Source organism: Lepidochelys kempii, chromosome 4, assembly GCF_965140285.1.
Source record: "Lepidochelys kempii isolate rLepKem1 chromosome 4, rLepKem1.hap1, whole genome shotgun sequence".
In the NCBI taxonomy this organism is placed as follows: Eukaryota; Metazoa; Chordata; order Testudines; family Cheloniidae; genus Lepidochelys; species Lepidochelys kempii.
In genome coordinates this window covers 93186156-93209009 of record NC_136383.1, presented here as the reverse complement: position 1 = coordinate 93209009, position 22854 = coordinate 93186156, and the positions used below count along the sequence as shown (strand labels likewise).

General features: G+C 40.0%; 1 protein-coding gene across 1 annotated transcript in view; it reads right to left on the bottom strand.

Annotated features, from left to right (window-relative positions):
* Positions 1-22854, bottom strand: part of GABRG1 (gamma-aminobutyric acid type A receptor subunit gamma1) — an 80793-nt gene that overhangs the window by 15437 nt on the left and 42502 nt on the right. Inside the window, exons 3-5 of the mRNA XM_073340106.1 lie at positions 20728-20795; positions 7024-7244; positions 3935-4017 (exon numbers count right to left, since the gene is read on the bottom strand). Of these exons, the coding sequence (XP_073196207.1) occupies positions 3935-4017; positions 7024-7244; positions 20728-20795 (372 nt within the window). The remainder of the gene's footprint in view (positions 1-3934; positions 4018-7023; positions 7245-20727; positions 20796-22854) is intronic.

Here is a 22854-nt window from a genome sequence, read left to right as displayed (position 1 = left end):
TGAAGGTCCCAGAGCTCACAAAGACATTCAGGGAAGTCTCAGGATCAAGCAGAAGCCTAAGCCTATCCTGGAGCTGACTCCATGGAGCTTGGAGAAGGATCTTCCCAAAGGGTAAACTCTGTGAAGGGAACATCCCAACAGTCTGTATGTTATCACTTACCCATGGACACTGCAGATACCCTTACCATCTTAGACTACAGTGTCTTGAGTGACACCTTTGATATTGTGGCAGCTCAGGATGATGACCAAACACTTCAGGAAGGTTTCAGCCAAGTCACTGCTGCCAACACGACAGTTACTTTTGAACACACATCTCACCAGTTTCCCTGCTTTGAATTATGGGATGAAATTCTGAACTGGGTAGAGAGACACCTATAAACTAAAGAACCCAGAAATCCACTCCTAATCCCCAAATCTGCCAAGCAGGAGTTCCTATGGCTAGTCCATACTCTTCCCATGGCTGGACATCTGGGTAAGGTGAAAACCCAAGAAAGATTGTTAGCTCAATTATTTTAACTGGAGATATGTAGAGAGGCAGCTGATTTCTGCTTGCCATGCCCTGATTACCAAAAGGAGCCCCAAAGGGTCAGGGCCAGGCCACTCTCATCCCCCTACCCTCATCACAACCCACTGTGAGCAGGTAGGGATTGATATAATAGGCCCTCTGTAAAAGAGTAATAGATATCACAAGTTCATTTTGGTTCTTGTGGACTATATCACTCAACATCCAGAGGCAATTCCCTTATGAAACACCTTTGCCTCCATCCTGGAGCGAGTGCTACACCAACTGGTTTCCTAAGCTGGGCTTCCATTGGAAGTAGTCACTGATCGAGTGACAAGTTTGGGCACTGTTGAAAGTGTGACTACTCCAGCAGTTTATCTTCCTCAGGCTGATGGTCAGGTGGAGAGGTTCAATAAGGTCCTCAAGAATACGTTAAACAAGACTGTGGGAACCAAGGCCAAACATTGGAACTAGCTGCTCCCCCTAATATTTGTTGTTTGCGATACAAGAAGTACCACAAACCTCCATGAGCTTCTTTCCTTTTGAGCTTCTTTAAGGGAGACAGCCTCAAGGAATGTTGAACTTAGTTAGGGAGTCTTAGGAAGCTCAACCTACCAGTGTCCTCCAATATGTCAGTTAAATGAGGGAAAGATAAGAACTCTTGTGCCTCTTTGCCCAAACTAACCTCTCTTAGGCCCAACAGACCTAGACACAGCAATATCATAAAGGGGCTAGAGCTAAGGAATTCCAACCGGGAGACCACGTGCCCCTGCTCCTTGCTAGCTGGGAATATGAGCTCTTGGCCAAAGGGCAGGACCCATATGAAGTACTCCATCAGGTGGGACCCGCAGATTATGAAATTTACAGCCCAGACCAGAAAAAACAAGGCATATTTATCATGTAAACCTGTTAAAACCCTAGAAGGTACAGGAAAGCCTTGTATCCACCTGGAGGAGGGAGAAGAGGATCTGGTGCCTCAGCCAAAATTAGGATAGAGGAAGTATCACTTGGGAAGGGACTGTCTAATGGGCAGAGAAGGCAAATAAACAACACCCTAAGATCTTAAAAGGAGGTGTTCTCCCTATTACTGGGACAAACCTCCATGGTGCCTCACTACATCCACATAGGGCTAGGGGCCAAGCCCATTCAGAAAACATATCAAATCCCAGAAGGTGAAAAACCCATTCATTCAGAAAGTACAGGAAATGTTAAGATTGGGAGTCATCAAGGACTCCTGTATCTCCTGGTGTACTTTGGTAGTTCTAGTACTAAAGCTGAATGGGACCATTCAGTTTGATATAGATTTCTATCAGAAAAATGCCATTTCTGAATTTGATACCTAGCCAATGCCCCGAGTCAATGATCTGCTAGATTGTCTCAGTGAAGCTTGTTTTATAACAACATTAGATCTAACAAAAGGGCTATTGGCACATTCCCCTTGCTCTCGATTCCCAAGGAAAACAACAAACAACCTTTTCTGCCCCAGTGGGCCTATTCCAATTTGTTACCATGCCCTTTAGGTTGCATGAGGCTCCATCTACTTGTCATAAGCTAATGGATCAGGTTTTATGGTCCCACCATCACTATGCCATGGCCTGCCTAGATGAGAGGCTGGTATACAGTTGGGACTGGCCCACCCACCTCCAGAACCTAGCAGCTGTCCTTCAGGCCCTACAGGAAGCCCATTTAATAGCAAACCCAAAGAACTGCAAAGTGGGGAAAGGAAAAAAATATTTTTTTCATCTAGTAGGGAACAAGAAGGTACGATGCCTAGTTGACAAAGTTGAGGCCCTAGCAAACACCCCCCAAGCAAAGAATCAAAAAGCAGGTCTGGGCCTTCCTAGACCTAACAGAGTATTATAGAAGATTTGTGCCCAACTTTGCCCTATTAACTGCATCTCTTACCAACTTGGTTTTAAAAAAGTCAGCCCCTGGACAAGTCACGGGGTCCCCCCAGCGTGATCAAGCATTTCGGAAAATTAGGCAGATTCTCTACAACAAGCCAGTGTTCCATAGCCCCGATTTCACTTGAGAATGCATCCTACAAACAGACGCCTTGCATTACACTGTAGGTGCAGTGCTACCCCAAAGTTTCCATGCAGAAGAGCACCCTGCCCTTTACATAAGTAGAAAACTCTTAGCCCAGGAAACCCAGTACTCTGTCCTTTGAGAAGGAATGCCTGGCCATACACTAGGCTGTAAAGGCACTGAGATGTTATCTGTTTGCAACACCCTTTCCATGTGGCATTAAGATGGCTCCAAATCATAAAGGACTCAAATGCCCATGTGACAAGTTGGTACTTAGACTTTCAACCCTTTCAATTTAGAATAGATATTGGCCTAGGAAGGACCATTGGAATACAGGCTTGCTTTCAAGAACTGAAGAACACAGTAGGCCCTGCGGTAAGTGCCATGACAGGCCCACTCAAGGCAGGTGGGTATGTGAAGGTATCAGGGATAGTATTCCTCTGGGGGCAGAGGCCTGCAGCTGGATGATTAGCCCCACTCTCTGCATCTGAGAAAGGTCTGGAACTTAGTTAGCTGACCCTTATAAAAGAGGGCAGCAGGAAATGGAGGCAGGGATTGCAATACCCTCAAGAAAGCTGAGACCAGGGACAGTGCTTCCAGTGGACTGCTACTGTAGCTACTGCAGATATGATTTGCTCCAAATGGGCAGAAGGGATACTATGTGGAGTCATTTATGGCTGAAGCTCTGAGCTTAGAGCAAGGAAACTTTGGTCACTGGAGTTACCGGTGCAAAGAACAGACTTGGGGAAGGGATGACTCAGCCTGCACAGACATTTGAGGGAAGAGTCTGCAAGGTTTTGTTTTTGTTTGCTAAGAAAGCTTAGATCAAACAACTAACCCTGCTGGAAACTGCTTCCATGAATTCCTTGAGAGTTTAGTTAGAATTAACCCAGGAAGTGAGTGACTCAGCAAGAGCCAAACTAGGTCTGGTAGGAGGGGGGCACTGTAAAACAGGCCTTAATCCTTTTATACAGTGGGCCTAGTTGTGGTGATTAAGTGTTACTTTTTTGTGACCTGATCCTGTAATTTTATACTGTTAAATATACTACATGTAGTCACTTAAACGCTGGTAAATTTTGCAGATTATATATATTTCTTCCTCTCCTAAGATCTGATCCAAAGCCCCAAGAAGTCAATGAGCAGATAGCTGTTGACTCCAGTGGGCTTTGTATCAGGCCCCTAAGTGGTAGGATTATTTTTAACCTTTTAAAGTTGCAGTGAAATGAAGTGTAACATCCTTCATTCAATTCAAGAGAAGACTAAGCAAACTATAAACAGCTAATTGTTTTCTGTTCTGCAAGAATTTAATGTGCAATCACGGACCTGCTGCTTTGCAGCCTATCAATCAACAGTGTCTGAATTTAAATAATAGAAAATAAAATTATGAAGTATTTTACCACCTACAGCTTGAAAACTCCAGAGGACAGGAATGCTCATCCATAGGAAAGTTATGAAGCTGAAGATAACATTCAGCATTAATTGTCAACCTAATTAGAAGAAAAAGTTTTATGAGTGAGGTTATGTTCAAGCACCTAGACCCTTTGTACTACATATTAGAGTATATGCAAGTCGTTTTGGCCAGTGAATGTGTATTAGGGATAGATAACTGACCATGTACAAAAAGTATTCAATATCATTTCTAAAGAATGGTATCCATCACCAAATAACAGGTTTCAGAGTAGCAGCCGTGTTAGTCTGTATTCACAAAAAGAAAAGGAGTACTTGTGGCACCTTAGAGACTAACCAATTTATTTGAGCATAAGCTTTCGTGAGCGCCAAATACTACTTGAAGACCCGTGTGTCTGGTCATGCTAGTTTGCATGACCAGTTATGCTACCCACAAGGTATATCAAGTATGCCATTCTATTTTTGTGTCCTTTCAGCTCTTCACTAGTATGAGCTGATTAAAATAGGAGGAGCAGTTCTCCCCTCACTAACCAAAGAGGAGGGGGAGTTGTAGAAAAGTGCCACTTACCCAAGACTGGGAGAGCTCTCCACCAGCATTAGCAGAGGAGCCGGAGCTGTGCTCCCTCCACTGCACGCTCTGGAAGTCTTAAACCACATGTTCTTTATGTGAAAGCCATTGATAGATGGTTATATATTAGACACCTAATAACCTACTCTAATGGCTTCTCTTAACGTGGGATTCAGAATCATTATGCCTGATGTCTAGATGTGCAAGAGTGGAATTGTGTACATAGGGCCCCATCCTGCAGATCTTACTCATGTAGATAGTTTCAATGAAGCTAGTGGTACTAACAGAAACATAGACTATCAGGGTGGGAAGGGACCTCAGGAGGTCATCTAGTCCAACCCCCTGCTCCAAGCAGGACCAATCCCCCATAGTTGCCCCAATCCCTAAATGGCCCCCTCAAGGATTGAACTCACAACCCTGGCTTTAGCAGGCCAATGCTCAAACCATTGAGCTATCCCTCCCCCCAATGTAATTAGGAAGATCAGGCTCTTAAAGAGAAGATGCCCAGGAGTAATATTGTCAAGAAGATAAGTGCCCTAAATAACTCCAGAAAATAAGAGTTAGGCTGCTGAGTCATTTAGGGGCTTTTGAAAATTATACCTCACATCTATGCAGAAAACTTTCAAAGGCACAAGTTAGGCACCCAGCTCCCATTAACTTCCACTGGGAATTAGGCACCTAACTGCTATTTGTGCAATTAAATCTCCCCTTCTTTTTTATAGGAGTCAAGTAAACTGATTTCTGAGAGTAATACCATGCTTAAAAATCCCTGTGTTTTTGGAGGAGTGCTGGGGGAGAAGCTGGCAAGCAAAATAGGACTATGAAGTAAGTTGCTATTTTATATACACACTTCTTTGGGGCCTTTCTGGAAATCTGATCTGACCAGTTGAGACAGATGGCTAGACTTCAGGATGCAAGAAGGAAAGGACTTCTACCATGCTGCAGAAAACATACTATATTTCAATTTGAAAGTTTTGTATCCACTGCGTGATGTGGTTTTTTTTTGTTTGTTTGTTTGCTTTTTTTTAAGTAGCCAACTACAGTACATGCATTTATTCCCTGTGTTTTCTTTTCTGTTATTTGTTCTTTTTGGATAGTTAACCAATAAAATCTGCTTTTATTTAAGACAACCCAAATTAGGTTTGGGATCACAGATGGGTGTCTTGAAGAGATCAGCTGACCAATTTCAGGGGAGGCAGAAAATCAGTCTGCCTATGAAGTTGAGGGTGAAGAAGTGCCAATCCTGCTCCATAAAGTGCCAAAAGGGAAGTGGTGAAGGCCAATAGGGGTAATTGTAGCCAAATGGCGTGATGTGTTGTCAGATCCTGTTGTTGCTCCATCATTCGCTATCATATGAACTTTGCTTTTCTCCATTTACTTCCACTTTAGGCCAAATTCAGGCCATCTTTTTCCCTGATACAAACGTGTACATTGGACAGCACTGGGTTTTGTTGAAGGTTGATTACAGTTCCTGTCTCATACTCTAGCTTGTTGACATCACTCTCATCCACTGCTCGTGGACAGCTTACATGAGTGCTCTTCCCTAGGCCTTCTAAAAGAATATTAACCAGAAACAGCAGCAGCAAACCTGGAACTGCAATTGGACAGGCAGCAAGCTGGCTGGAAGACAGTAGAAGAAATGGGTCTGAGCAGGTTTGGTGGTGGTGCTCAAAAAAGCTAACAAACATTTTAAACATTAGCAGATGAGCATAAAACTCTATACAGGAAATTCTGCAAAAGAGGATATACTCTTTAAAGAGGGCTCCACCAGAAGGCTCTATCAGAAAACTGCACTATTCAAAATAAGACATTTAAAAAAATCAAGTTAACAGTGTCCTTTTAAATTATGTTAGATTATTTTTCCTTCTAAAGGATTATTACAGGATACTTTCCTATACGGGCAAACAACTATTTCCCATAATGGGCACTCCTACTCCATATATATAAATAAAGTATTTTTGACTAATATTTTAACTGAGTGCTTTCTTTTATTCAAATATAATTTTGTGCAAAATAGCTATAGGGGACAGTTAAGAGTTCAATTCAGTCCAGTGAGTCTGCTGTCCAGTGTACAGCTGGAATTGTGACACTTGAAGAGTTAAACACAAATTACGGTATTGGCTTGTCACATTACATTACTCTTATTTATCTTTACTGTCTTCTTGTACCTAAATAAAACAAATCTGCCCCCTGCTCCTATTTAATTTCTTGTTGAGCAGTACATTACAACAGCATATATTTTATGTTCCACTTGACTAAGCCACAACTTATTCATCTCCACGTTTGTTTCTGAGCCTCTGAACTTTGAAACCGAAAGGGACCTGGAAGTTACTTCTTACTATAATTTTTTCAAAGTCCCATTCACAATATTAGTAATGATAATTCATTTATTTCTGCCAGTTGCAATTGTTATTAAAGTTGTAAAATCAATAGGTTTAATTGTAATGGATTGCAGAATATAACAATGAGTGAAAATATTAATGAAGAGCGCCTTTGCATCCAGTTCATGAGCCCTTACCTCAGAGTATACAATACTCGTCCATCACTCCAGATTCGAAGCAAACGATTTGGAGTTGTGATCCAATGAGCATCAGATTTTCTTGAGTTCCGGAAGAAAGTGTCTGGAATCCAAATTTTTCCAACCATATTGCTATTAAGCATAAGCACTTTCATTGAGCTGTTAAACTTTAGGCGACTATCATACCAAGTCTGGGCAAAAATTATATCTATGGTGTATTCCTAGAAAAAGAGAAACCATATTTTTTTTTATATTTACACACAAACAACCAAAGCCAATATGCCAAATATACTTTTTTAAAAGTTAAACTTAAGGTGAGCTCCTTCATTCTGCTATGGACTCCTTTGCACTGCTTGAGGAGTGTACAGCACTTCTAGCCTCTGATATAAAAGGAGTAACTGAGGAATGGGGGACATGACTGGAGCATCCCTAAATCAGTTGCCAGAACAGCCACTTGGGACCATAGGTACCTAAATGTGAGATAGAGCAGCCCCAAGGTTCACAATGCAAATAGAACTACTCTTTCACCAAGCATAACTTGGTTAGACCAGAGTTTGTAGGCCTGGTTGTTGTTGTTTTTTAAATTATCTTGACCATTTTGTGAAAAGTTTTCCCATGGGTAAAATGTGGTCATTTTTCAACATTTCCATGAATGTCTCATGACAAAAAATATGGAATTTGTCTACCAGTCAAGATAAACACATTTTGAAAAATTCATGAACATGCAGCAAAGGAAACCTCACCATTTGCCATGTAAATTTTGATCATGAACTGCATAAGGAGTCGGGAGGACAACTCCAGAAGTTCACAGTAGGAAGGAAACTTTGTTAAAGAAAACCACATATCCATTTTAGGCTGTAGGTAACATCTTATCTTGATGGAAAGCTAATTTCCCTAATAGATATTTTATGTCCAGAACAGAAGAATGGTAATAAGAAACTAGGATTCTCATTAGACAATTCAGTCTGCATCTACATATGACAGTAATAACTGTACAGCGTGGGAGGGGAGAAATTTTATGGCTGTGTTAGACTTGTTCTTCAGAAATCCCTCAGGGCTGCTCTGCACTTAAGACAAAGGAGCAACTTGACACCATCTCCTCTGAAGAGAGTTCTGTTACTGACATAGGGCCATATTAGGCCCTTGAGACCCAGGGGAAGGGACCATCCATGAATGGAAGTGTCTGCAACAATGTTTCTTTCTCCACAGAGACCTTGCACAGGCTTTCAGTGCATTCAGGATCTGCTCTGGGGAACAAGATGACTTGGAAGGCCAGGGTAGAGGTGTACCTTTCCACACAGCTCTCTATCCTTGTCCCAGGGACAGCTGTAGCCATGGGGAGTGTGACCGGAGGGGCTGACCCTGTGTAGGGGCACAGGGTCTTCATGCAGCTGGCTTTGGTCTCTTGTAGAGGTGCTAGTTTTGACACGGAGGGGAACAACACACCATTTCCTGGGGTGGGGGAATCACCACAGTTTTAACTTGGAGGGGCAATCTGCCCTATTATATAATATAAATTGTCTTGCATAGAATTCAATGCCATGAGAAAGGAAGGTATTATCTATTACAGTGGACTCCACATATGTGTAGTGCTCAATTATTTGACCTGGGTCACTCAAATACCGCCTCTAAATGTTGGTCTCTTCAGAAAACAAGATACAATGTCAGTCATATAAAAGTAAAACTGACTGCAGAGGTACTAATGTCTTTGTTTTCTAAGAAATTAATATACCCAAAATATGTTCAGTTCAATGTGTTTCCAGCAACATAAAAATCAGCCAGATTTTACAAAAAAGAAAGAAAGGAAAGAAGGAAGAAGGAAACAATACTTGTTAAATAAAAACCTTGGGCCAGATCTTCAGTGGGTGTAAACTAGCCATCGTTTCACTGAAGTCAATAGAGCCATTGCCAATTGACACCAGCTAGAGATCTGACCCCTCCTGTATCTAATAACATAAAACAAAAGATCAATAAGAGATGCTGCTGATTCACTGCCTCAGGAAAGTCACTGTCTTAGTTTTAGTTTCCCCCTCTGCAAAATGGGGATACTAATACTTGTTTCCCGGAAGGTTGTTAAGATTAAATTTAATGTTTGTGAAACACTCAGAGACAAAAGCAATGAGTGCCATAGAAAAGACTACAAGGAAATGAATGATTCAGTATTCAGTGCAGGTTTTGGATGGGGTACAGTAAATATGGCAGGGCTCACTAATTGAATGATGATGATAAAAATATGGAGCAGCTGTCTCATTCCCTGAGCACTGTCCATCCTGTGCATTGAATGAAGCAGGGGGACAGGTGGAAAAATAGTATGTGATCATATAATTAAAGATTGTATCAGAAAGCATGCAGGGAACAGAATTAACGTTGCATAGGCAGTCTTAATTCTGGCACTTCCTAATTTTCAAACGTTGCTTTTGCACCCTAGGGTGGAGGAAAAAGGCATATGATTGAATCATGACGTTTGGCACATATTGCTAATCCTACTCTTCAACTGCTGGCTGTTTTCATTTGTTTAGCTGCCTATATAAAAAAGAAAAAGGTCACACTTCATTGAGGGGAGAACTAGGGTTTGAAGGTCATTTTGATTAAGTATGTTGTGGCAGATATGGCAATTTTCTAAAAAAAACCCTTACTGAGTTAAATTTAAGTATCTTTGGAGTCCATTGTACCATATGCAAAGGTTATGTATGCCTGTGGACTGGGATTGTATGTAACCTCTCTGGGGTGAAGATGCTGTGCAAACAGTTGGAAGTGATATGAACTTCAAAAGACTGTGTTTAATAATGGCGCAATGGCTTTCTGAGCTGAGGCTGTTGTAATCACAGAAAAACTCCTTTGTGGAGTTTGCAGGACTGACTCTGACCAGAGCCCTTGTTGGAGTCTGGGTGTGATCTTTGGTAAGTTCAGTTGCATGTGTGTAGGTTCTTTTATTGTTTTTAATAGGATTTCTGTACAATGCTTTCACCTTAAGAATAAATTTGCTTGCTTATAAAGGACTTTGGGGCAACTTATAACTGCTGGCAATTATGCTGTTCATAGCCTTGAGGAGAAAGCAAAGTGCAGATGCTGGCTTGCTGTGGACATCACAACACAGTCAGGGAACTGTGCAGCCTGGAAAAAACCTTGTTGAGGAGGGAATGAAATGTGGGTCACTGCCCAAGAGAGGTGACTGCTGAGGAACCAGGAGCCTAGAGTCAGTGCTCCTGAGAGACCATGGAGGGGAATACAAGTGCAGTTGCCCTGAACTTTGATATATGTTTTCAGAAGTGCCTTGTTGTGGGAGAGATGACAAGGCAGGCAAACCAAGGAGAGGATTCCGGGCGAGTGGGATGAATGGAAGAAAACACGGAAAAGAGCCCAGGGGGAAAACAAAATATCAGCTGAATAATTGTAATATAACACACTTGGAACAAGTTAGCTCTATAATAGTTTAAAGATGTTACATAACTGATACAGGGCAAGATAGTGACTTGCCCTTTTATGTCATGAATGGGAAAAAGGGAATAGAAGGACAGACCCACTCCCTCACCCTGTGAAGGGTTCTATGGGTCTACATGTGTGGAGAATGCCCTGCCTCTACTTTCTTCCCTCCATCTTGCCCCATATGCCAACCTGCACAGCTGAGCTAGCATGAGGATGGCATAGCGGTAAAACTTACTGACCTTCTGAATCAAGGTGGGGGAGACCAGGGAAGGAATTATTATCATCTGTATCACTGTTCTTTTCCTGGGTTGCTCCTGGGTGGAGTAGCTATATGGCCCCTTACACGGGGTGAAACAAGTCTCAGTCATATCCACAATCTTGTCAGAAATTGCAAAGACTTTAAACACAATTACAATTTGAAGTGTCTCTGTTTTCTGAAAAATCACTCTGCCAATAAGGCACTGTGGAGCTTTGCTTATTGTCCTTGAATGATTTCCAGTTCAAAAATCATCAGTGTATAAGGAAAAAGGTGGGAGGGAGGAGACTGGGGGGCCTGTAACTGCTAATCATGCAGACTGACCTGGGATCAACTGGATCTAAGAGTCTAATTTATTTCCTGACAGCTACTATCACCAGCAGTTGTGGTTCCACAGGTCAAATTAGGCCATCGGTTATATTTGTGCAACCCCTTTGTCTTTAAATGTTGCCTTCAAAACAAAGCCTGACTCTCCATTTGCCTGTGCTTTGTGTAGTCAGCTACAGCAATTCAAAGTGGATGCAAAATGCTACCAAGTCAGAATGACAGGCAGCCTTTGGCACTAACTCTGCACTTGTGTAAATGATCACACAAAACACAGTGCAGTGGAGAACTTCCCCACCGCCCTCAAGTGACTTCAATGGGCTGCACAAGTTTAATTGAAACTGAGTAAGTAATTCTTTTGAAGACACATAAGAAAAGAACAGGCACCAGCTCCCTCTCCTAGAGCTACCTCTGCAGCATTAACAGGAGTAAAAAGTAGTCACTAGGTGAGTGAAGTCAACAGATGATGTTTTCAATATACAACAGGAGCAGATCAGGAGAGTGAGAAGGTGGCATTTTAAATATTCACTTTTCACAGTAGAACTGCAAACAAGAAATATGTCAAAGTAACATTACTGTCAAACCCACCAGAGCAGGAAAATTTCACACAGCCGCAGAACACTTACCACCCCAACAAATTTAGGTTAAAAAGGAAGAAAAACTACTAGAAGATTTTGAAGGAAAACAGGAATTCCAGCAAGGGAGCCAAGCCAGCTACTTATATTATCTTACATTTTAGCTCTGAATACGAGTTCTAGACATAGTCGTATATTTGCTAACACCTTGCTAACACCTTGCATGCAGCATTTATCACCGTTCAAATACAACTTAATGCATAAAATATAATACAACAAAATTAATAATCTGTTGCTGAATAGTTCACTGCTGTGCAACATTGGACCCAATTCTATGGATCCGTGAGAAAGGATGTCAGAGGGGGGCCCTTCACATGCAACTCACTCCCTTTCTCTGCCACCTCCAAAGCATTCTTATCTTTCCTCATCTGCATGGAAAGACTGCTATTCGTGAGGATCCATAATATATTCTCTGGCTGCATTACTTTCCTACAGAGCCCCTCTGCACAGCTGACTGACACTTTCAAGAGGTTTTTGGGTTCAACAGCCAGTACTGAAGGCTGTGCTAAAGAGAGGTAGGAAGAGAAAGACCAGAGAAAGATCCTGCCTCTGGTGTTGGCTTTATATCTGCACTGATCTTAGTGGATTCATGAATTCTAGAAGATGAAACCGCTACCGATTTCATTCCCTGTTTCCTGAAGGACCTGTAATTTCTCTACAAGAGGGAGAAGTGTGGCTCCTAAAATTTGATGAATAAGTGTGGCAGTTCCTACGATCTAAATCAGACCCAACATCCTTCTAGCCCAGTATCCTGTCTGCAGTGCTGGCCACAACCAGATGATTGAAGGTCATAGTGTGTGTAGAAACTAATAGTTTACTTCTATACCACCCAGCAGAACAGTATTTTAGATTTATAAAATGGTATACTCCTGTACTGCAGCATCTCTCTCCAGATGATTATTTAATCTCTCTTGTTTTGGTACAGAAAGTTACATTTAACAATTCTATCACTTCTTCCATTAGTTTTTTATCAAACCTTTTGCCTTTCAGTGCCACATTGTTAAAATAAAAATGGTTTACTGCTTTCTCTTTGAAATGAAACGAGTGATAAAATAGCCATGCAAACTAAAACCGATTTAATCTATGGCCACAGCAAAATGTTTGTTCATTCACACTTAGCCTCAAATTATACCTAGGGTTCAATGACCATGACATATGTTAGCCATTTGATTAGACACTGAACTCTTTAGAACTCTGCTCTCCCATAACTTGAATAAAGAGCTAGCCTGCCTAATTATTTAAAGCGTACCTCAATTTTTCTCCATCTCTTTTCAACTGTGGCACAAATATTATTCTCCAGCACTGTGACATAATTCAAAACGGAGAAAATAATGAATAGTGATGGATGACCATCAGACAGCCAGATTGTGAATGGTTGAGCAATTACTCAGCTGAGTAGTGCCAATGAAAAAAAGCAATCAATAATAAAAAGTAACTGCACTAAGAAAATCAGGAACAGTCACTACATGCTATTTAAATAAGACAACTCCTGAGATCTGTCACAATTTCAAACAGCAAATGAAAAAACATGCATAGTCAGCATTCAAGTACAGCTAGGCACTTGACTTTTTGTTGGAAGGCCTTGAGAAAAGGAAACAGACCATGCTCTCTGATGTTCTACGTGGATGTAACTAATTCTGCAAAAGTTATTGCACAGGTTGTAAACCAGCTGTTGCATCTGGAACAACAACATCGATTCTAAGGCCTAACTACAATCATTGTGATGGAAACCATGTGTCATTCCAGCATGCTGAGGAGTACAGTGACTTCAAAGAGTAAGTAAAATCCAACAAAAAAGGAAACTGTTTCTTAATGTTTTTCTAGTAGTCTCATAACTGATTTTCTATTCCACAATACAAGGGTGTATTAAAGAGTAATGTGCAGCAAAGTGGGTCTGACATGCTAGTGGCGATGTGCTAACTGGAGCGTATTTTATATGGAAAACAGGAAATTAAGAGTAAAAATGTCCTGATTCTTTATGGGACAAATACAAATGCAACCATATTTCCCTAAACCAAATGTCCAAGAAATAGCATAAGACTTGCTTCAGCCAAAGTCTGAGATGAAGATTCAGCAAAGGTCTGCAGTGCAGCTTGCTTCAAACAAGTTGCAGAGATGAAGAAGAAAACCCATTTGATTCATATCAGCTCAGTTCTGTCTAGAGGTCATTGCCCTCTTGGGTTGATTCTGGCTGAAGACTTAAACAGAAAGAAAGCGTTTTCAGCAAGAGATTTCCAGAAAAATAGAGGATTTTTTTTTATTCTTCTTCAGGAAAGTTAAAGAAAATATACTGGCATTCTGTCCTTATCAATAAGGAGAGATATTACTAAATTCCAGACACAGTTTGGTGTGGGGATAAAAGGGTTAGGCGATCAAGGCAGTCAAATACATAATAGTGAAAATATGATCTAAGAGGCAGGAATGCATGTAATAAAGCTGTCAGCATTAGCTGTTTTATCACCAGCATACTGTCCCTGAGCACTTATTTTCTCTCTCTCTCTCTCTCTCTCTCTCTCACACACACACACACACACACACACACACACACACACACACACACACACACACACACACACACACACACACACACACACACACACACACACACACCCCTCTACCTGCATGTCAAACAAGGGCTTTTAAGCAAGATCTCCAGTATTAAAATATTGAGCAGACTTTCATTTATAGCTACTCTAACAAAAGTTCTAAAATGTAGCTGCTCTCTTTGGTAAGTTATTTTAAAGCCCCCTGTTTTTAAAACTATGGGAACTGTTTCAGGCTCAGCAATGGATTCATCAGCAACAGATACCCATGCCTGGGACTGAAGCTGAAATTAAATTATTTGTTTCAGCAAACACTTTTGGTTATTTCCTTAGGACCCTAAGGGCACATCTGGGAAGCCCAATGAGTTGCAATAGATTTTGACCTATAAATCTGACATTTTTGATATTGTGTTGATGGGGAGGAGAGGCAGCCGGGGCTTATAGGAACTTTATTGAACAGAACACAGTTTCATCAACGGCTGGAAACTTTAAACCAATCAGATCATTCCCATTAACAGATCTTACTATAGGCTGTCATGTGAACGTATGCCAGACTAATGGAAATAATACTGCAATGACATGTTTACAAGAGGTGTATAGAAAAAAGTATGTGTGACTCCCTAAATTGTAATAATACAGCAGATAAATTCATATTCTTTGTTGTTACATCTGGTGTACATACTAATCTGGGTCATTATGAATGTGAAAACCAGATAAGTGGTTGTATAAATAAATAATAAGAGTTATTTTGACTCTTCTGTATAATTAGAGACTACTAATAAATATCATGCCAGTTAATTATTTGTCTACCTGAAATATTTATTAGGGTACTTCCTGCAGTTATGGCACGTGAGAGTTTGGATTTTATTTATTTGTTTTAAAACACACAGGAGTTCCCTTGCTGAACCTCTGACTTCTTGAGTTACACCCACTATAATGTAACTAGAGAGACTCAAGCAGCCCAATCATCCATAATTGAGCAGAAGGCACAAAGATGTGGGTGCAAATTTTAAGGGAACAAATTGCACAAATTCAATTATGCTGTAAAATCTCAAAAATGCTTCAAAATTCATTCTGAACTAACTTCTATTAAAATGAGATTTGATCTATGATGTACAGAGATATTTATTGATACTTCAAAAAACTGAAACCTCAATAAATTATTTTATGCCAAACCAACAAAAAAGCAAAAAACCCAAAACTGTTTGAATTAAAATGTCACTGATGCACTTTCCACAGCATCTAAAACAAAACATGGTAATAAGAACGTGTAAGACTCAACCAAAAGTAATAAGCAAAGAAAAAGAAATCAAAATATAGTGTACTCACTGTAAGCATCTATGGTGCACAAATGCAACTACAATGAGAAATCACTACTTCTTGACCAGTGTAGTTTGTGTACATGATGGCATAAACACAGGCTTTCTTCTAAGGATCTCAAAGTGTATGTTAAATGTTAGTTAGGCAAGATGAACTGTAAAGTAACTATTGCATGATAATGTGAAAACTTAATAGAGAGAAATTAAGTTTGGTACAATGATTCTCACAGTTGAAACACAACATCACAAGGCAATATTTGCACAGGAAGGCTAGGGAGTAGTCATAATGGACAGGGGTATTTTTGATATATTACTGTCTAATTGACAATGTAGGGGATAGCTCAGAAAGTATTACAAATGGTACAAGAAATTAAAAATAGTGAGTCTGTCCTACAGATCACCAGAGAGAGGAGCTGATCTGAAATCACACAAAAAATTACCACAGTGCAGCCAAGTAGCCTGTCTGTGTGGGGAGTAAGTTGGATAGAAGAAGGAGAGAGGAGTGAAGGCTATGAAGAGGGCCATATGGTATTGTATAGCATTAGCAGAATTTGGTACTTATGCGCAACAGCAGTTATTAGAACATGGTTAAGAAAAGGCAGAAGGATGAGAATTGGAAACTCATCGTGTATCTGGGCCTAAGTTCTATGCTGCTAGAACCTGTGCCTCAGCAGAATTTACTGCTGTAACCAGGGCATTGGTCATTCAAAATGCTCTTAGCCATATCTTGTGTGGCTACTGTATGATGCCAAAGACTAGACAGAATTGTACCAGTACTGTACATGGAAAATATTTACTCAAGCACCTGGTGTCTGTAGATACTCACAGCCATAGGCACAAGAGAATGATTATCATGTCCACATCATTTAAAATTTGTGTAGAACTTTAGTAAATTAAATCCTGGAAGCCAACATCTACAAAATGGTGCAATCAAAGACAAATTCTACCAAATATCTCACATACACTTAAGCCTCTTTTTTCATGCAAGTATAAGTGTGTTCATCAGGTAGCACTGGGGGACGAAGGCTAAAATCAGAAAGGTAATTGGTTTCCTCTTCATAATATACATTCTTCTTTCAAACTAGTTCAGAAACAGAGGATCATGTGACATAACACTTCAGTGTTATATTCTGTTACAAAGAAGCTGTTTCTGACTATATTGTGTTGTACGAGCAGACTAAATAATAGAAGGACACCACAAGTTTCTAAAATAAGTTAATTATAAATATTGTCATGAATTATGCCTTCCAATTTTGGTGGTTTTACAATAATGTTTTTAAAATATTACAACCCCGCACCCCCGCCCTCCCCCTTTTGCTTTGCAGAGTAGACTAATTGCTTATACAGTGGAAACAATGAAACTGGTGATATACAAACTGTTGTCAAAATGTACAGACTAGAAAAGAGACAAAAGTTATTTTGGTTTAATCTCTTTAGGGTAGTAATATAATGTGTTACATGTAACAATACGTGTATATATGGAAGAGGTGCAATTTCTTCAATTGTGTGATCTTTACATCTGTGTACCACTAAGTTACAGAAGGTTTTGAAAAATTGTCCAATTTTATTGAATTCACATATTTTACACCACTGAGCACAACCGGCATGCTACATGCAGCTCAGCTTGGTGTATCTTGTGGTCAATGATCAGCCCATTTTCCTGGGCGCTAAATACCAAAAGCACTTTAATAGGCTTTAGAAGATAAGGTACTACCATCCTTTTTCAGCGACTATAACAACATCTTATCAATTCAAATATGGATTGTACACTTCAAAGCTACAAAGTATTTTTTTTAGAAAGCATCCTCCAAACATCGCTCTAACTGCAGCATATTAGCCCCCAAACCTGGAGATTTACTGGCTGAAAAAGCTGTAGAATTTTGGGTGTTTAACTTGAAATAAGTAATTGAAAGAGAAATCTGCCTCCCTGGTAACTCCTTCCTAACAGAAGTGAAGTCTGCCACTCACTGCATAGCAGAGGCTGACAAAAAAGCCAACAGATGCCGTGAGAGTACAGAGTGGAGCCTTGTCTTCAACCCAGCACCTTAGAGTCTTCCTTCACATTGAAATCAACCTAGCCCAGGAGCAGAGATATCCTCTTCATCTAATCATGGCCTGGTGTATGGAGTGACAATGAATGAGATGTTTGAGTAAGGAGATGGAGAATGGAGAAACTAAGAGAGGAAAACTAAGCATTTTATTGGTTTTAGGAAGAAGGAAAGAGAGAAAAAGGGGCATGAAAGAAGAACAGTGGCAGATAAAGAGAGAGAAAAGGTAATAACAGCTAAAAAAAATCAAGATTGTTATATTTTGTTTTATTTACGCCAGATAAAACATTATGGGAGACATTACAGCAACTCAGATAAAGTTGTGTAAATATTCTTGCAATGTAATGTCCCTGGGTGGGTCATTGGCAGCGGGGATCAAACCTGTGACCTTTGGACCTGAAACAATGAGCCTCTGTTGTCTGCACTGAAAGAGCCACCTCTCTTAGGTAAAGTTATAGCAGGCTTATCAACCTCAGCCACCAATGGAGGGAGACAAAGCACCACAGAATAGATGTGGGTTACATACTTGTGAAACAGTGTTGCCCGCTGTCAGGTTGCTAACACAGTCCTCTGCATTTTCCCAGTTTTATACTTTTTATTATAACAACGTATGTTCCCCCCCCCCTTTTTTTTTTTTTACAACTGCACATTTTTAGATGTATATTTCTCTATTTCACTGAGGATGTAAAAGTTTGATTGAATTATATATTTATGTAAAGTTATGCAAGAAACCCAAAAGACAAAGGCTTATGGATGATCAATAAACCAGGCCACATGAGAGAAAATAAAGCCAGTAATAAACTTCCACACTGTACTTATTTGCTCATATTTGAAGCTCTTAATGTAATTTTCAAAGTAATATATCTTTAGCACCCAATGTTCCACTTATGACTAAGTGATATGCAAAGAAAGTGAAATATTTTATTGAAAAAGATTCTTACCTGTAAAATATCACCAGTTTGGAAAATGAAAGGTTTTGAAATTAAATGACCTTTATTTGGCATAAGTATCTGAATTCTAGCAAAATCACCTTCCCTAATAAATGTGCAACACTTGATAGGAAAGAGAATTCTATGAATATTTACAGGAACTAATTGAATATGAAACACTGGTGTTAAGAACACGATGTGGAATTTGATGCCTTACGGATGTCTTTCTAAACTTCTGGTTACAGTTCTTCCATATCTGTGATATTTAGTTCTCTCTTGATTTTAAAAATGTATGGGGAACAAAAGGGCTTTGATTTTTTTTTGGTGGGGTGAGGGGTGGATTTGTCTGTCTCCAGCATCAGTAGTTTCTCCTTTCATAATAAGCTTTATTTTTTATGAAATGCATGATAACTGACTCAAAGCCATACACCATTAGTACATTTCAGAAACCAAAGAGGATGGTGATTTTAATGTATTTCATATAAATAAGTGAAGCTATAGTTGACATGGGCCAAATTGCAACACTCTCTCCACCTGTCTTTACACTGGTCAGCAGTTACTCACATGAACAGTTGCACTGACTTCAATGGGAGTACTCTAGTTAGTAACTGCTCAACAGTATGAGTAAGAAGATCACAGTCTGGGCCCAAAGTAGAAAAGGTACAACGTTAACACAGGCGATTTCTTCAGGGCCAGACTGTAATACTCTTACTCCACTAACTAGCACCTTGCTCCACTAAGTAGCCCTACTGACTGCAGTGGGACTGCTCGTGGTGTGAAATAGTATAGAACTGGTAGCAAGCACCTATCACAATCTGGCCCAATAAGAGCACTGAAAGATGAACAAATACAGAATGGGGAGGAAGAGATATTAAAGACATGCAGTCTGAGGCTAGAAGGGACACCAGGCCATCTATTCTGACCTCCTGTATATTACAGGCACCAACACTACACCCAGCATCTGCACACTAAACCCAACAACTGAAATTAGATTGCTGTCCACTGATGCTGGTGTCTGATGGAAGAGGCTACTATTTGCTACACCCTTGGACAGGTGGCTGCTTAGCCACATATGCCGTTGCCACAGTGAACTGTTTCAGGGACTGCCAAGGGAAACTAGGTGTCGGGAGAGGAGGTGAAAGGAGGCCACAATAGGCAGACAGATGGGGTTGCAGAAGCTTGCTACAGGGAGCGTGGAGATCTGATAGCTTTCCACTACCCCATTGCTCCTCTGCTCTCCCCTCTCAGAGGCTTTTCACTTATTCTTTCCCATATAGCCCAGTCAGAGACAGTGACTCCCCAACAGTATCTGCAGTTCATGCCAGAGGCCTTGGGCTTGTAAGGCTGTTAGGGTAGAACATATATCCTTGGCCATAGGTCATACTGTCTACTTTAGGTTTTTCTAAGGCACCTATTACCTTGGTATGTAAGCAACGCATACATTTCCTGCTTTTTGAGAGCTTGTGTTTAGATAAAAAGAACAGGAGTACTTGTGGCACCTTAGAGACTAACAAATTTATTAGAGCATAAGCTTTCGTGGGCTACAGCCCACTTCATCAAATTCATAGAATGGAACATATATATATATACACAGATAAGTTGGAAGTTACCATACAAACTGTGAGAGGCTAATTAGTTAAGATGCGCTATTATCAGCAGGAGAAAAAAACTTTTGTAGTGATAATCAAGTTGGCCCATTTAGACAGTTGACAAGAAGGTGTGAGGATACTTAACTTAAGGAAATAGATTCAATATGTGTAATGACCCAGCGACTCCCAGTCTCTATTCAAACCCAAGTTAATCGTATCTAGTTTGCATATTAATTCAAGCTCAGCAGTTTCTCGTTGGAGTCTGTTTTTGAAGCTTTTCTGTTGCAAAATTGCCACCCTTAAATCTTTTACTGAGTGGCCAGAAAAGTTGAAGTGTTTTCCTACTGGTTTTTGAATGTTATGGTTCCTGATGTCAGATTTGTGTCCATTTATTTGCATAGAGACTGTCCATTTTGGCCAATGTACATGGCAATTGCTGGCAAGTACAGAGAATCTTCAGCTTCTGTCATAATGGTATCATAATTCAATTTAAAAACATAATACAAATGTTCTTTAACACTACAGGGGCACACTATAATTGGATGAAAGTTAGAGGAGTTAAAGGCAATAATTTGAATAAAAGTGGTGGTATTTCTTATTTATCCAAACATATTTTTCAGTCAATCAGGACTTACCATATTGATTGGATCAACTGGGCCAATGCTGTTAACATAGACATCTGTTTCAATTACCGTAGTTCTCACTAAACAAAAGAGCAACCATAATAATTACATATGTAATCAACTCTATATACTGTATGCTGTTAATGTAACTTATTTATTAAAATAAGAATAAAAGTGATCCCTTTATCAAATACAGAAGGAGTAGTCATTGCATAAGATTGGCTTTTGATCACTGTGCACAGAATCACATGGAACATAACTCCCTTTTTTCATTGTCATTAAATTACAGTCATCAACATGAATCTTTGTTTCACACTGGAAAACGTACCTTTGTCTGATACGTTTCGTGACTATATGAAGCAGTGATGGAAAAGGTCAGGTAGAGGAAGAAATTAAAACGATTCATCCTCCAAAATAAAATTTGAATCATAAACAGAAAGAAGAAAATGTTTGGAAAAATCATGTGTAATTTGTCAATTCTTATTGAAGATGTGTAGGAAAAATAAACTGGCTTTTAGCCAGGTTTCTTCAATCTATGTAATTATATTCCAACGAAAGCATACCTGAAGATGCATTAATAATCCTTATCAACTAGATCAATATGTCACTTCACAGACAAAATTTAGAACTCTTAAAATATTTAACATTTCAATGATTTTCATTTCTTAATACAAAGAAGACAGTCTAAAGTGTTCAGCAAAAACTAGCTTCTTTCAAGAGATCATCTTCTAACAGAGGAAGGATAGAATTGCATTCAGTTTATTTTGATAGTTTCTTAAAATACCTGGCTATCTTATAAAGGTCTACTGTCGTATAGGTGTCACAGGATATGCAGGTTTCAGAGTAAGAGCCGTGTTAGTCTGTATGCGCAAAAAGAAAAGGAGGACTTGTGGCACCTTAGAGACTAACCAATTTATTTGAGCATAAGCTTTCGTGAGCTACAGCTCACTTCATCGGATGCATACTGTGGAAACCGCAGAAGACATTATATACACAGAGACCATGAACTTCCCCCACCTAATTTATAGGATGGGAATTTGAGAGTGAGAGAGGCCAGGACTCAGCAATAGAAATATTTGTTTTTAAAAACATTGTTACTATGAATTTTTGCTTTTTCCACCTCATATTGCAGAGTGGGTGAAGATATACATGAAGGGAAAAGGACATGTCATGCAGCACCTCACAACAGGGCAGTAAGTGTTAAGTTCTATTTTCTCAGTTCCAAAGAACATTTGAGGTCATGTGACATGGCTGTATGGAGGTGATGAAGGGTTGCTGAGATACTGCGGGCACACTTGTGGTCTCTAGAATGGGCCTCTCCTAGTTTGAGAGAGATCCATGAGATCACTAATTGTTCCTCAGCCTCAAGGGCCTCGTGTGAGGTGCCACACGGTTCCATCTGCCTACCTCCTCCAGTTCAATGTGTTCAGAATGCTGTTAAATGGGCCAGGAGACATGAGGTGAAATCCTGGCTCCACTGAAATAACTGGCAAAGATCCCATTTCAGCGGATCCAGCAAAATAGATCACCTAATCTCAGAATGAGATCAGAGTTTAGATGACATCAGGATGCAGAGTACCCAAGTCAGACAAGACAGAAGTAAAGTTGGCAGGCTAGGGAAAACGTCACAAAGAATCTAAAACATCTAAGAATTAGTGAACACTGTAATAGCTTCTGACTGGGGGAGTATGGCCCCCTTTCATACTGCAGGTTTGCATTTTGAGGGTCCTTGTGAATCTCATGCATGGCCATTTAGTAGCTGGACCCTGTGTCTACGAGTGTCACTTTTTCTTTTGGATTTAGGCAGTGCCTGTATAGAACAGGTAAAAAATAGGGGTGGAGGGAACAGGGACAAGGGCGGGGGGGATGAAAACAGTGAACATTTTTACTTTTTCTCTTGTATTTCACATTGGAAATTCTGAAAATATCAACCATCTCAATCCATGTTTTTGTCACTTTGAGAACGGACCATACAGGGTGTGATGTTGCACTCCATATGTTTTATAGAAATATGCTTATGGTTGTGAATATGAGGTAACTGCAATTTGCTTTATGCAAAAAGTCTCTTGTAACATACCATAACAAAGGTTATAACCTACTGAATATATTCCTCCTATTTGTATGCATGTATCATTCTTG